Source organism: Chaetura pelagica, unplaced genomic scaffold, assembly GCF_000747805.2.
Source record: "Chaetura pelagica isolate M959 unplaced genomic scaffold, ChaPel_1.0 scaffold79, whole genome shotgun sequence".
Taxonomy (NCBI): Eukaryota; Metazoa; Chordata; class Aves; order Apodiformes; family Apodidae; genus Chaetura; species Chaetura pelagica.
In genome coordinates, this window is record NW_009969339.1 from 438928 (window position 1) to 450529 (window position 11602).

The 11602-nt window shown below is 51.3% G+C and overlaps 2 protein-coding genes across 2 annotated transcripts in view; one reads left to right on the forward strand and one right to left on the reverse strand.

Annotated features, from left to right (window-relative positions):
• Positions 1 to 5254, forward strand: part of TMPRSS6 (transmembrane protease, serine 6) — a 17341-nt gene extending 12087 nt beyond the window's left edge. Inside the window, exons 13-18 of the mRNA XM_010005749.1 lie at positions 1 to 67; positions 338 to 454; positions 1185 to 1353; positions 3180 to 3451; positions 4250 to 4386; positions 5096 to 5254. Coding sequence (XP_010004051.1) covers positions 1 to 67; positions 338 to 454; positions 1185 to 1353; positions 3180 to 3451; positions 4250 to 4386; positions 5096 to 5254 — 921 coding nt within the window. The remainder of the gene's footprint in view (positions 68 to 337; positions 455 to 1184; positions 1354 to 3179; positions 3452 to 4249; positions 4387 to 5095) is intronic.
• A 2036-nt stretch (positions 5255 to 7290) lies between these two features.
• The window catches only part of KCTD17 (potassium channel tetramerization domain containing 17), a 7485-nt gene continuing 3173 nt past the window's right edge, over positions 7291 to 11602 (reverse strand). The window contains exons 4-8 of the mRNA XM_010005842.1: positions 10583 to 10678; positions 10110 to 10217; positions 9330 to 9402; positions 7879 to 7894; positions 7291 to 7312 (exon numbers count right to left, since the gene is read on the reverse strand). Of these exons, the coding sequence (XP_010004144.1) occupies positions 7291 to 7312; positions 7879 to 7894; positions 9330 to 9402; positions 10110 to 10217; positions 10583 to 10678 (315 nt within the window). The remainder of the gene's footprint in view (positions 7313 to 7878; positions 7895 to 9329; positions 9403 to 10109; positions 10218 to 10582; positions 10679 to 11602) is intronic.

An 11602-nucleotide genomic window follows, 5' to 3' on the forward strand; every position in this document is an offset into this window, starting at 1 on the left:
TTCAGCAGGGTCTGCGATGGGCAGCCGGACTGTGCCCACGGGAGCGACGAGGAGCACTGCAGTGGAGGTAAGGAGGGGACAGTGCTGGGCTGAAAATATCCTGTGCTGCAGCCAAGGCTGTGGGTAGCATACTTCCCCCTTGTGAGGCAGAGGCTCCAGCTGGGAGCTGACACGCCTGACCTGCTCACAGTGCTTGCCCTGTAGCTGACTGAGCTTGCTCGGGAAATTCCCTGTCATCTTTTATGGAGTTCCCCCATCTGTCACCTTTTCCCCCCTCTCAAAGGATTTCAGCTTGTGTGCACCTTTCCTCAGCCTTGGCTTCCCTTTCTCTTTGCAGGGGTCCCCTGTGGTCCCTTCACCTACCGCTGTGAAGATGGGACCTGTGTGAAGAAGCCCAACCCCCTGTGTGACACCACTGCAGACTGCGAGGACCTGTCCGACGAGCAGCGCTGTGGTGAGGAAATGCTCAGGTGCACATCAGCCAGGCTGGCTCAGGATGCCACAGAGCTGCAAGTCGCCCCCTTTTCCCCCTGCCAACCCAACATAAGCACTCACCCTCCCTTGTTCCACCACCTTCTCCCTACCCCAGCCCCACGGCAGCAGTTCCACGGCTCCACCCTGCAGTGGCAGGGGCAGCAGCAACGAGGCAGGTCTCTGTGCTGAGCTGTGAGCAGGCATTTGCTCTTTGGACAGCTGCTCCCCATCTCCTTCTGGCAGAGGCATCAGGCCAGATAGACGTGTCTCACAGGCCAGGTCCTACCCAAGGGCTGCCCGCTGGACCACTCTGCTGGCTTGTGTGAAGTAATGCCATCCTGCAAGGCTCCAGCCAGGGAAATCACTGGCACAGGCAGGGAGAGAGCTTGTGTTCTGATTTCTCTGCTTGGTTTCTCTGGAGCCCTGGTGGGCAGCAAAAGGGGAGGACTGTGAGGGTTCCCCTGCCCCAAAGGCATCCCCAGGTTGCAGCTGGAGGTGGGGTAAGGCTGTGCAAGCATCAGTGGAGGCACGTTCTGGGAGGGAGTGTTTGCTGGGCCTATCCTGGATAGCACATAAAGCACCAGCTGGCTGGGTAAGGCAAGGGATTAAAGATCAAACTCATCAGTCCATTAAGTAGGAAAGGAGGGCAGGCACAGCATAGCATGTTTCCTTCCTCCCCTGAAGTAACTTCTGTGTCTCCTCCTCCTCAGACTGTGGGCTGCAAGCTCCCCTCAACAGGATCGTGGGGGGTGCAAATTCCGTGGAAGGGGAATGGCCATGGCAGGCCAGCCTGCAAGTTCGGGGACGCCACATTTGTGGGGGGACGCTCATTGCTGACCGCTGGGTGGTCTCAGCCGCTCACTGCTTCCAGGATGAGAGGTAAATGGAGAGGGGAGGGTGCTGGAGAGGAGGACCTGCCTTGCTTCTTCCCGTGTCATGCATGATGGGAGAATCATCCAGCTTGTGAAGATGTCACAGGGCAGCTGCAGCCCTCGTCTGGCACCTGTTCCATGCTTCTCCGTGGCTTGGAGCTGGAAAAAGGAATATAGATAAACACACTAGTGTTTGGGTGTGCACGTGGGGAAAGAGGGGCTGTTCTGGGATTCACAGAGCAGCTTTGAGAGGGCAACAGTAGTAGAAGACATTTCACAGCTCTGCCCTTGCCTCGTCCTTGGCTTGTACACATCCTGTCACAACCCTAGAGATGTCAGCATGTGCTAGGCTAGGTCTAGGATAGCATTAGCTGTGGAGGATGCTGTTTGGGTCTCATGATGCCCACCTGCAGGGCCTGCCCCTTCCAGGAGGAAGCATGGTCTCCCTCCCAGTTCCTTCCACCCAGCACACATACCAGCAGTAACATACAGGTCAGGGGGGGTTCACCCATTCTTTCAAACTGGGAAGTAGTGGGGAGGAGGAAGGTCCACAGCTATGCTGGGGAGGGGAGGGGGAGGCACTCTCAGGCCCAGTCTCCACCTCCTCCAAACTTCCCTTTTCCTCTGCCAGTGAGCTGGGGGGGATCCCCTACCTTCCCAGCTGCTACTGCTGGACTTTCCCAGCTGCCTTTTCCCCTGATGCTATGTGAGTTCAGGCAGAGGAGCTGCTGGTCATCCTTGGTATCCTGACACCAGTCTTGATAGGACAGGGGCTGCTTTCTTTGCAGTTGCTCTTCTCATGTCACCCTGTTGCTGCCATGCTCCTACCTGTGTCCTACAACCTTGCAAGAAAGCCCACCAGCACTGGGAGCAGGTCTTTCAAGTGCCCCATATGGGCTGAATTTGGCCGTTTTGGAGTTTCCCAATGCAGGATGGATGGAACTAGCACCTCACTGTTGGCACATGTCAAGGAGAGAATTTAAGTGGTGTGAGAGAGAAGTACAGGAAAAAAGGAGGAGCAGAAGTACAGCAGCAGCCTGAGATGGGCCATGCTATGGGCAGCAGCTTGTGCAGGCAATAGGCTGGAGTTGAGCCCTGAAGGGGAGTTTGCAGCAAGAGAAATTATCAAACCAAACCAGGAAGCTTTTTGCACCCAGAGGGGCAGTGTGGGACAAAACAACATGTGTAAAGCAAAAGGTGCACAGCACTCTGAGTCTAAAACCATTCTTCTTCTTGCTTCCTCCTGCTCTGGTCCAGGGCGAGCTCTCTGCTTCTCACCCTCCTGCTGGAGACAGTCTCCTTTGGCTTTTAGCTCTTAGCTGTTATGTTCTCAGAGGTGTCACAGAGGTCCTGTAAAGGGCTGTCATGCCTTTTAATGCCCTCACCTCTGAGCTGCTTTTCTCACCTCACTCCCTCTTAGAAATTTCTCAGAGCTGGCTCCCCTTCTCCACGTCTCCTTCTCCTTGCACTTTTGCTTCACCAGCTCAGCTCTTGCTCTCTGCCCTGTCATAGTCCCTTGTACATAATCAGCCCCTACCCTAACCTTTTAGCCTGCTTTGCTAGGGAAAATAAGCAAATATGAGCAAATTGCCTGTGGGTATGAGTGTCTGCCCAAATCTTGTCCAACAGTACAGGCACATCAAGGCATCAAAGAGATGTCCCACCTAGTTTCTTGAAATCAGTAACCAAATTAAAAAAAAAAAAAAGAGGCCCCTCTGAGGGAGATGATCATCCATATCAGAGATTCCTCAAAAGTCTGTGACAGAAGCAGACAGGCTCTGCCCATCCTTCTCTGTTCAATTAATGAGTTATCTTCTCTGCTGTGTCCTACAGACTGGCCTCCACCTCCATCTGGACCGTTTACTTGGGCAAATATTTTCAAAATGCCACCAGCCACACAGAGGTGTCCTTCAAGGTGATACACCTCTTCCTCCACCCTTATTACGAGGAGGACAGCCATGATTATGATGTTGCCCTGCTCCAGCTGGACCATCCTGTGATCATCTCACCTTTAATCCAGCCCATCTGCTTGCCTGCTCCTTCTCATTTCTTTGAGCCTGGCCTTCATTGCTGGATCACTGGCTGGGGAGCCCTCAAGGAAGGCGGTAGGTGCAAGGTTGCCTACTGTAGCAGAGCCAACGTGAAAACATAGGTTCAGATGTGGGGTAGGCAGAACAGGCTTCTGTTCACCCCAAAGCATTATGTTTTCTTCAGCCCCTTTGATTTTGGGTCACGAGTTGGCCAAAGTTAACTGCTGAGTGCCTTGAAACCTCATTCAGAGAGGCAGGCATGAGAGACAAGTAATCCATATGGGGACAGCATGTGATCCTTCATCCAAAGATTAGAACAGCTCTTCAAGAATTAGGGGTTTGTCTAGTGGCTATTCAGCCATGAATGTATGGAGAAGCCCCAGTCTCAAAGACCAGCCCCATACTTAACACAGACATGTGAGGAATCTGTTGGGTTGCTCCCCAAGGACAGTGTCTGACTGGAGAAAGCTGAGATTAAAAAACTGCATTTCATCAAACCAGGACTGGGTCTCCTGGGAACAGCTGTTTGCAGCCCCTGTAGCAACATTTTCCCCATGTCAAAGACCATAGCACCTGGGTCCCCCCAGCAACACCTGTGCTAGTAAATTCAACAGGAGCAGCACAGGGTGCCCTGAGGAACACACTGTGTAATTGTGAACATGCACTCTGGTATCATTTGACTATTTTGACTACAGAGCATCCACACACTGCTGGGGGACAGGATGGGCATTGGACAGATGATGCCAGTAGAGAACAGAACAGAAATTCAGATGGCAGCTTTCAGTGAGATGGGCCTGGGCTGGGAGGCCACAGTAAATGGTGGGAAGCTTCACCATTGCTCACGTGCACTAACGTTGGCACTCTACTCTTCAGGGCACATCAGCAATGTTCTGCAGAAGGTGAACGTGGAGCTCATCCAGCAGGACATCTGCAGTAAGGCCTATCACTACATGATTTCACCCAGGATGCTGTGTGCTGGGTACCACAAGGGCAAGAAAGATGCCTGCCAGGTGAGAGAGGAATTGTGGGACTAGGGTTGACTACCAAAGGTGGGGTGTGTCCCAAGTTCTCCCATATACACTCCATAGCCTGAAATGGTGGTGAAAGACCATAAAATGCCTACTGTCCAAATACTTCCTCTGATCTAAGTGGTGAACAACAGGTCTCTGGACCACAATTTTCCCATCCCTTAGGCAGGATCCAACTACACTTACACTTCTCCTTTTCCTATTTCAGCCCATTTTGGTCCCAAACCATTCCATGATTCTGATTCTCCACTCTTTACCTCCCAATTTCAAGTAATATGCCTACATCTTGGCCCTCAGCCTCTTTAGTAACCTGTCTGTTCCTTCATTATCTCAAGGAATTCCTCTGTCTCCCATCCCTCTGGGTATCCAGTTAAATTCCATCAGCTTCCTTGCTCTCCACATATTTGGAAATGCTGCACAGAGCAGAAGGAAATAATTGAGCTGTCAGCTTCTTGGACCTGTCTAGGGGGAGAAATTGGCATGATGAAGGAATGCAACAATTGGGAGGATATTTGCACTGGAGGCTGTTTTTGACATCTGCCTAAGGTACAAGGAATGTTGCAGATGTCCCAGGGATGAGCTGAGGAGAAAGAGGAATCTGCACACAGAGGGCATTTAAAGTCAGTGTAATCATCTAGCAGGAGAAGCTGGTGGATCCACCATCACCCCATTTTCCTTTCCCTTTCTCTAGGGTGATTCTGGAGGTCCGCTGGCCTGCAAGGAACGCAGTGGCAGGTGGTTTCTGGCTGGTTTGGTCAGCTGGGGAATGGGATGCGGACGTCCAAATTACTATGGAGTATACACCAGGATTACTCAAGTGCTGGGCTGGATGAACCAAACCATGAACTGAGAAAAGTGCATCTCTGCCTTCTCCCCATCAGACCTACGCTCACATGGCACTCATTCCTGATCTTGCTCATTTGCCTCTCAGAGAGAATTTCTGTGTGGGATGTTGTCAGACCCAGGATGCTCTTCTGAGCTGGGTAAAAAAAAAAGCCTGCACTGGGGATTGTAGAGAAAAACAGGCAAACTCTCTTCCCCCTCAGTGCTTCCCAAGTAGCATCCTAAGGTGTTTTTAGGCCACCCATCCAAAACAGTTGGCAGTAGGGGGTGGGGACATGACACACAATGACAGTCCCAAGTTGATGGTTTCTGAGGAAAGGAATAAGGGGAGTTGAACTTTCCATGAACCATGTGATTCAGCCACAATCTTATGTTGTAACATGTGCTGAAAGAGAATGTGACTGATGTAGTTAGAGATTCCAGTAACTGTGAAATCAATCTGCCTCCCTCTTCCTTCCTGCTGCTCAATCCTTCTTCCCTCTTCCCCACCCATCACTCCTCCTCTTCCATCTCCCTAATGCTTCTTTTCTTAGCTGGCATGTGCTGCTCAGTGTGCTGTTGAGCTCAGCCGAGCAACTCTTCACATCTCACTGACTCCCAGGCATAAGACCAGCATAACACCCCCAAGCACATGTCCTGCCTCCCTGCTGGAGCAGCACCCAGCCCCCACTGCTGCACTTGGGCTCCCTCAGGCAAAGGGAAGGCCCAGCCCCTCGGTAGAAACATGGGAGCAGTCTTTCCTTCAGCCCTTCTGAATACCTTTAAAATAAGGGCACCTCAACTGCTTCTATCTCCTATCTTAGCTAATCCAGGTGGTGAAGGAGAGAGCTTAAGGGTACAGTGCTTAAATGGTGACTGCTATGGGTTCGTTTTTTTTTACTATAGATACATACCTACATATCTACACACATATATATGTATATATATGTATATTTCTACATATATATATACACACACACACACAATGGGTCACTCTGGAATTAGAAATAAAATAAATGTGACATTTTTTTTGGCTATAGTTTACCATACTCTGACAAAAATAATCTTGGGGTTTGTATCTTTTGGGCCAAACCCCAGTTCTGGCACTGGCAAAAGTTTCCTGCCCTCCCTCCCAGCTGTGTCCCAGGCACAGGGGGGTCAGCAGGCAGCTAGACAGGAGATCCTCACTTACTGTTATGATTTAGGGGCACAGATACCAATAAGCAAACCTGCTCTGTGGCCCAGCTGCCTGCAGTGGGGATGCAGCACTGATGCAGCGGGAAGTACCTGCTTCTGATGAATCCACATGCTTCTCCAGCTCCCACCCACTTCTACCAGCAACACATTTCTGCCACTTGAAAGGAGAAGGAGGCAAAGAGGAGCAGACTGTGAATTTTATTGAGGAGTTACAACCCGGTGCCCTCAGACAGAGCATGAAGCCAATGACCCGGCGCAGGGATCTCCTCCTGCCAGCAGACCTGCCAGCAGACACTAGTGTTCCCAGTACCCAGGCAGCCCTGTCTCCTCCTCACCCTGCCAACACAGAGCTGCTTCAGGGGACAGGAGCATGATACCCAGCACAGGAACACCCTGAGAGCACTGCAAGCAGCCCAGCGTAGGGCAGCGGTTCTGCATTTGCCCTCTGGCCACAAGCCCAGACCGGCTGCCTGCAAGCCCGGAAGGGCAAGGTCTCGTCCTGCTGCAGCTGCCACGACCTCGAGGCCCCAGTCACATCCAGGTGTTCAGGCTGCAGTGGTTGATCCCTGATGTCCCCAGCAGGGGCCACTGTGACATTAAGGAAAGCCAGCCTGCTACGCATGGCAGGGGGCCTTGGGCTCCTGCCCTTGCAGCAGCCCAGGGGCTCCTTGGAGCATCTGTCCTCCTCCAGGGCTGAGGCTCAGGCCTCCGAGGCGAGTTTGTAAAAAAACAGAATGGCTGTATGTGAAGAGTGAGGGGAGCTGGGGAGTGTCACTGTGGGGCAAAGGGCTGCTGTACACTGCAGTACAAAAATAAAGATATAAACCAGAAAATAAAAGGCAGGAGTGGAGTGTCAGGATCACATCCTCAGACCTCTGGCTTGTAACAGCTAGAGAAGGACAGAGAAAGACAGAAAAGACAATCAACAGCTGGGAAAAAAAAGCAACTGAGCAGGGAGGTGAGAGTGAGAAACAGGAAAAAGGAAATGACTGAGAAAATGAGCACAGAAGACAACGAAAAGAGATGAGGAGTGATGGTGGGAGAACAGAGAAAAAGGAAGGAGGAAGGGCAAGGTCTCGTCCTGCTGCAGCTGCCACGACCTCGAGGCCCCAGTCACATCCAGGTGTTCAGGCTGCAGTGGTTGATCCCTGATGTCCCCAGCAGGGGCCACTGTGACATTAAGGAAAGCCAGCCTGCTACGCATGGCAGGGGGCCTTGGGCTCCTGCCCTTGCAGCAGCCCAGGGGCTCCTTGGAGCATCTGTCCTCCTCCAGGGCTGAGGCTCAGGCCTCCGAGGCGAGTTTGTAAAAAAACAGAATGGCTGTATGTGAAGAGTGAGGGGAGCTGGGGAGTGTCACTGTGGGGCAAAGGGCTGCTGTACACTGCAGTACAAAAATAAAGATATAAACCAGAAAATAAAAGGCAGGAGTGGAGTGTCAGGATCACATCCTCAGACCTCTGGCTTGTAACAGCTAGAGAAGGACAGAGAAAGACAGAAAAGACAATCAACAGCTGGGAAAAAAAAGCAACTGAGCAGGGAGGTGAGAGTGAGAAACAGGAAAAAGGAAATGACTGAGAAAATGAGCACAGAAGACAACGAAAAGAGATGAGGAGTGATGGTGGGAGAACAGAGAAAAAGGAAGGAAAAGTCAGCATGATTAACATACACTGACTTTTAAGAGAATAACATTCAGGTCCCACAGCCACAGACAAGAAGACTTGAACAGAGGAAGAGAGAAATGTCAGCCAGCACTAACAAGTGCCCTCCACCAGGATGGAAAGTGGCACTGAGAACTTTTGGTTTAACAAGAGCCAGTTTTCCAGTATGAGAGAGGAAACCCCCTTCTAAAGCTTTCTGTACTCAGCCCCATGCAGCCCAGCCAGGCAACCTCCCTCAGCAGGAGGCAGAGCCCAGAGGCTCATTTTGCACACAACTGTGAGAACATCTGGAGCAGGGACTGGACACTTCTGCTCTGCCTTCGCCACCCTCTCCCACTGCGCTCTCACCCTGGCAGAGGTGGTGGGGGAAAAGGCCAGGGAAGTGAGAGCAAGGTGGGGAAAATCTGCTGCTGCAAACAGCTCTTGGGCTGGCAGGCAAACGAGCTGTGGGGAAGAGAGCTGGCATGTGTGTCAGGCAGACACGTGGCAGACTTCTCCCCCCCATTCCCTGTGCCACCCCTGCCTGCTTTGCATTCATTTCCACCCCTCTTCATTTCTACCAGCTGCACTCTCCATTCTGCTGCCAGAGCCTCTGGTCTGGAGCAGTAGGACCTGCTTGGAGGGTAAAGGCACACACAGGATGAGAATCAGGAAAGACACTTTAGGGATGAGTCAACCTCCCCTCCCTCCCCAAGCTCTATCAAATGGGGCCATACCCACAAGAGGGAAGTGAGTCATTCATGCAGAGCTCAGGCTGGCAAGAGCTGAGAGTGCGGACAGGTAATGAGAGCTGAGAGTGCCAACAGGTAACGTACCTGCAGAGGAGGAAAAGTGAGGAGCAGAAAGAGGCAGGGACCACTCTGAGCCCTGGGGGGCAAAGAGAGAAGAAGGAAGGATGCTGGAGGCCTGGGAGTGGGGCAGGGTGGGAGGCAGTGGATGGAATTGGAGGGGAGCAGGAGGGAGGGTCAGAAAGAGTTTAGTGCAATATCAAATAGATGGACAGTCTGCAAATAAAATTATAACCATAGATAAACCAAGCAGTCTAAAATATAAAGCAGCAGCCACAGTAACAGTTCTCCCCTGTGGGATTTATCTCCAAAGAGACTCCTACTCCTGGAGAGGACATCCCCCACACCCCACACCTGCCCTAGTCCTTCCCTGATGCTAGCTGTGAGCTCTCACCAGAAAGGTGGATGGGTCTATGCTTGGGGGGTTATTTTTATCATTTTCCTCAAGGATTTGCTGCACCTTTCTCCTCTGCTTCTGCTTCTGCCTCCTCCTCCATCTCCTGCTCTTCCTCCTCCGGGTCCTCCTCTGTGCTCTGTGGCCCAGCATGCAGGACAAAGGGAAGAAAGAGTGGAGATACTTGCAAGACGAGCCATGGCAGTTCTCTCTGATACACAAGGGAATAAACACTGGAATGCAGTCATGACACTGGAATAATAAAGACACCTTTCCCCAGCTCAGGATCAGGGAGCAAAGAGGCTTTTCTTCCTCTGGAGCATCACATCAGGGCTATCTAACCCAGTTACAAGTGCTGTGATCCCATTACCTAACAAATGCCACCAGTTGCTAGTGCTCCTTCCTGTATCCCAGGAGTCCACAGGATGTCACAGACTGCCACACATCCTTCCCTCAAAAGGGGAGCAGGTGATACCATGCTCCTCAGGCTGGGAGTCAGCAAAAGGAAAGAGAAGACTGCAAAACCTTCAGGGAAATCAAACCCTATCAGCAGTGACACACACAGCATGGTCATGAGGAGTCATGAGGGGGATGTTAGAGAAGCATGAGAAGAGCCAGGGTCACTTGCTAAAGCCATTTGCTGCACACAGCCGGACACCACCTCTCTCAACAGATGCACTCCTCCTTTTGGGCAATGGGTGTAATGCCACGGTGCTAAACACCTGGACAAGCCCCTGTATTTCACCACTGAGGTGCCCCATGGTCACAGCAGAAAGAGAGGAAAGAAAGATGGAATGAAAGATCTCATTGGCAACAGCAGCAGGGCCACAGCAAAGTTGGTCTCACCTTGGCTTTGTGGCTGGGCTCAGAGCTCAGGCCACTGGGGGTGTTGTACAGCTCTTTGGAGACCACACACAGGAACTCTGTCTGATCCTCATTCCCATAGTTCACAAGCTAGAAAAGACAAGAGCAAGAATAACAAGTACCTGGCACTGCAAACATCCACTCCACCTGGAAAGCAAGGCAGAAAGCCCACCACAGAGCATGGAGTCCAATCCATACACCAAATAGAAAGGCCTCATAACTAAGCTGAGGAGGCAGAGCAGAGAACCAGGAGATGAGTCAGTCAGGATACAAACCAGCTTAACCTCACACAGGTTACCTCTAAAACTCTAGAAAAGGGACAAGAAAGAGCCAGCACCACCAATGACTGACCTAATATCCTCAAGGAGGGAAGGTCTTGCCTGGGGACTGTACGGTATCCATGATCTTTTCCCCAAAAGACAATTCCTTCCCACCCTCCTCTAACTTCTCCATACCTGCTCAAAGCGCCACCCATCCGACATAGTGGAAACCATCTGAGTGAGTTCCTCCTCCTGGCACTGTAGCACACGGTAGACATGCTTAGGAGGCACCTGACAGCAAAATTGCAGAGCATGTTGACAACAGTTAGAGGCTCAAGCCCCTCCTGCAGAACGAAGTGGTAGTACCACTCCCTGACAGACCTGCTCTCTTCTCCATGTCCCAGGTCAAAGGGGAGTGAAAACCACAACCCAACTTTCTACTGTGCTGTCATGGGGAGCAAGAACAATGATGTTTCTTCTGGAGAGGAGGGATTGAACTGAGTGCTTCCTGCATTGTTCCCAGAAGATACTGGGCTCTTTCGACGGGCATTTGCATTTGCCATTATAAAATCATGTATGCAAATGCCACAAATGCTGATGGGGGTTTGTGAGCACAAAGTGACTGCATAGCTAGGGCTTACAACCTGAGGCAGACATGATGAAAAGTGAGATATCAGCCAACACTCCCACAGAAAAGAGATTTTAAACAGTTATTGGCCAAGACAAGGTGTGATTGTACCAAAGGACTGATTCTTTCTGCCTCATTGTCTGCACTTACCTCTTCCACAGACATGTCTTCCCCAGTTCCCTCCAAGTTTTTCTACAGGTATCCCCATGCTCTTCACTGTGATTACACTCCCAGGACTCCCCACACCAGAGTGCCCCCTTCCATGACACCTTCGCTTTCCTCAGAAACACTCTTCCATATCCTACAGCAACCAGCTACCTTCTTCCAAAAGCTAGAGGAACAGATTTGGTTTCAGGGGCTACACCCAGCATTACTTCTGGGGATGCAAAACCAGACTGTAACTTGTTTATTGTAACTAAAATGGTGGTAGCCTGTCCCCCACAAGCTTTTGCTATGCAGACATCAGCACATACACTCCAACCAGTTGCTTCTCCCTGTTCCCTGCTGCTTCTCCCAAGTCTGCTCTCTCTCTAGACTCACCCCTCCCTTTCCACATTCCCTCCTTTACGCACCCCACTCACTCTTTC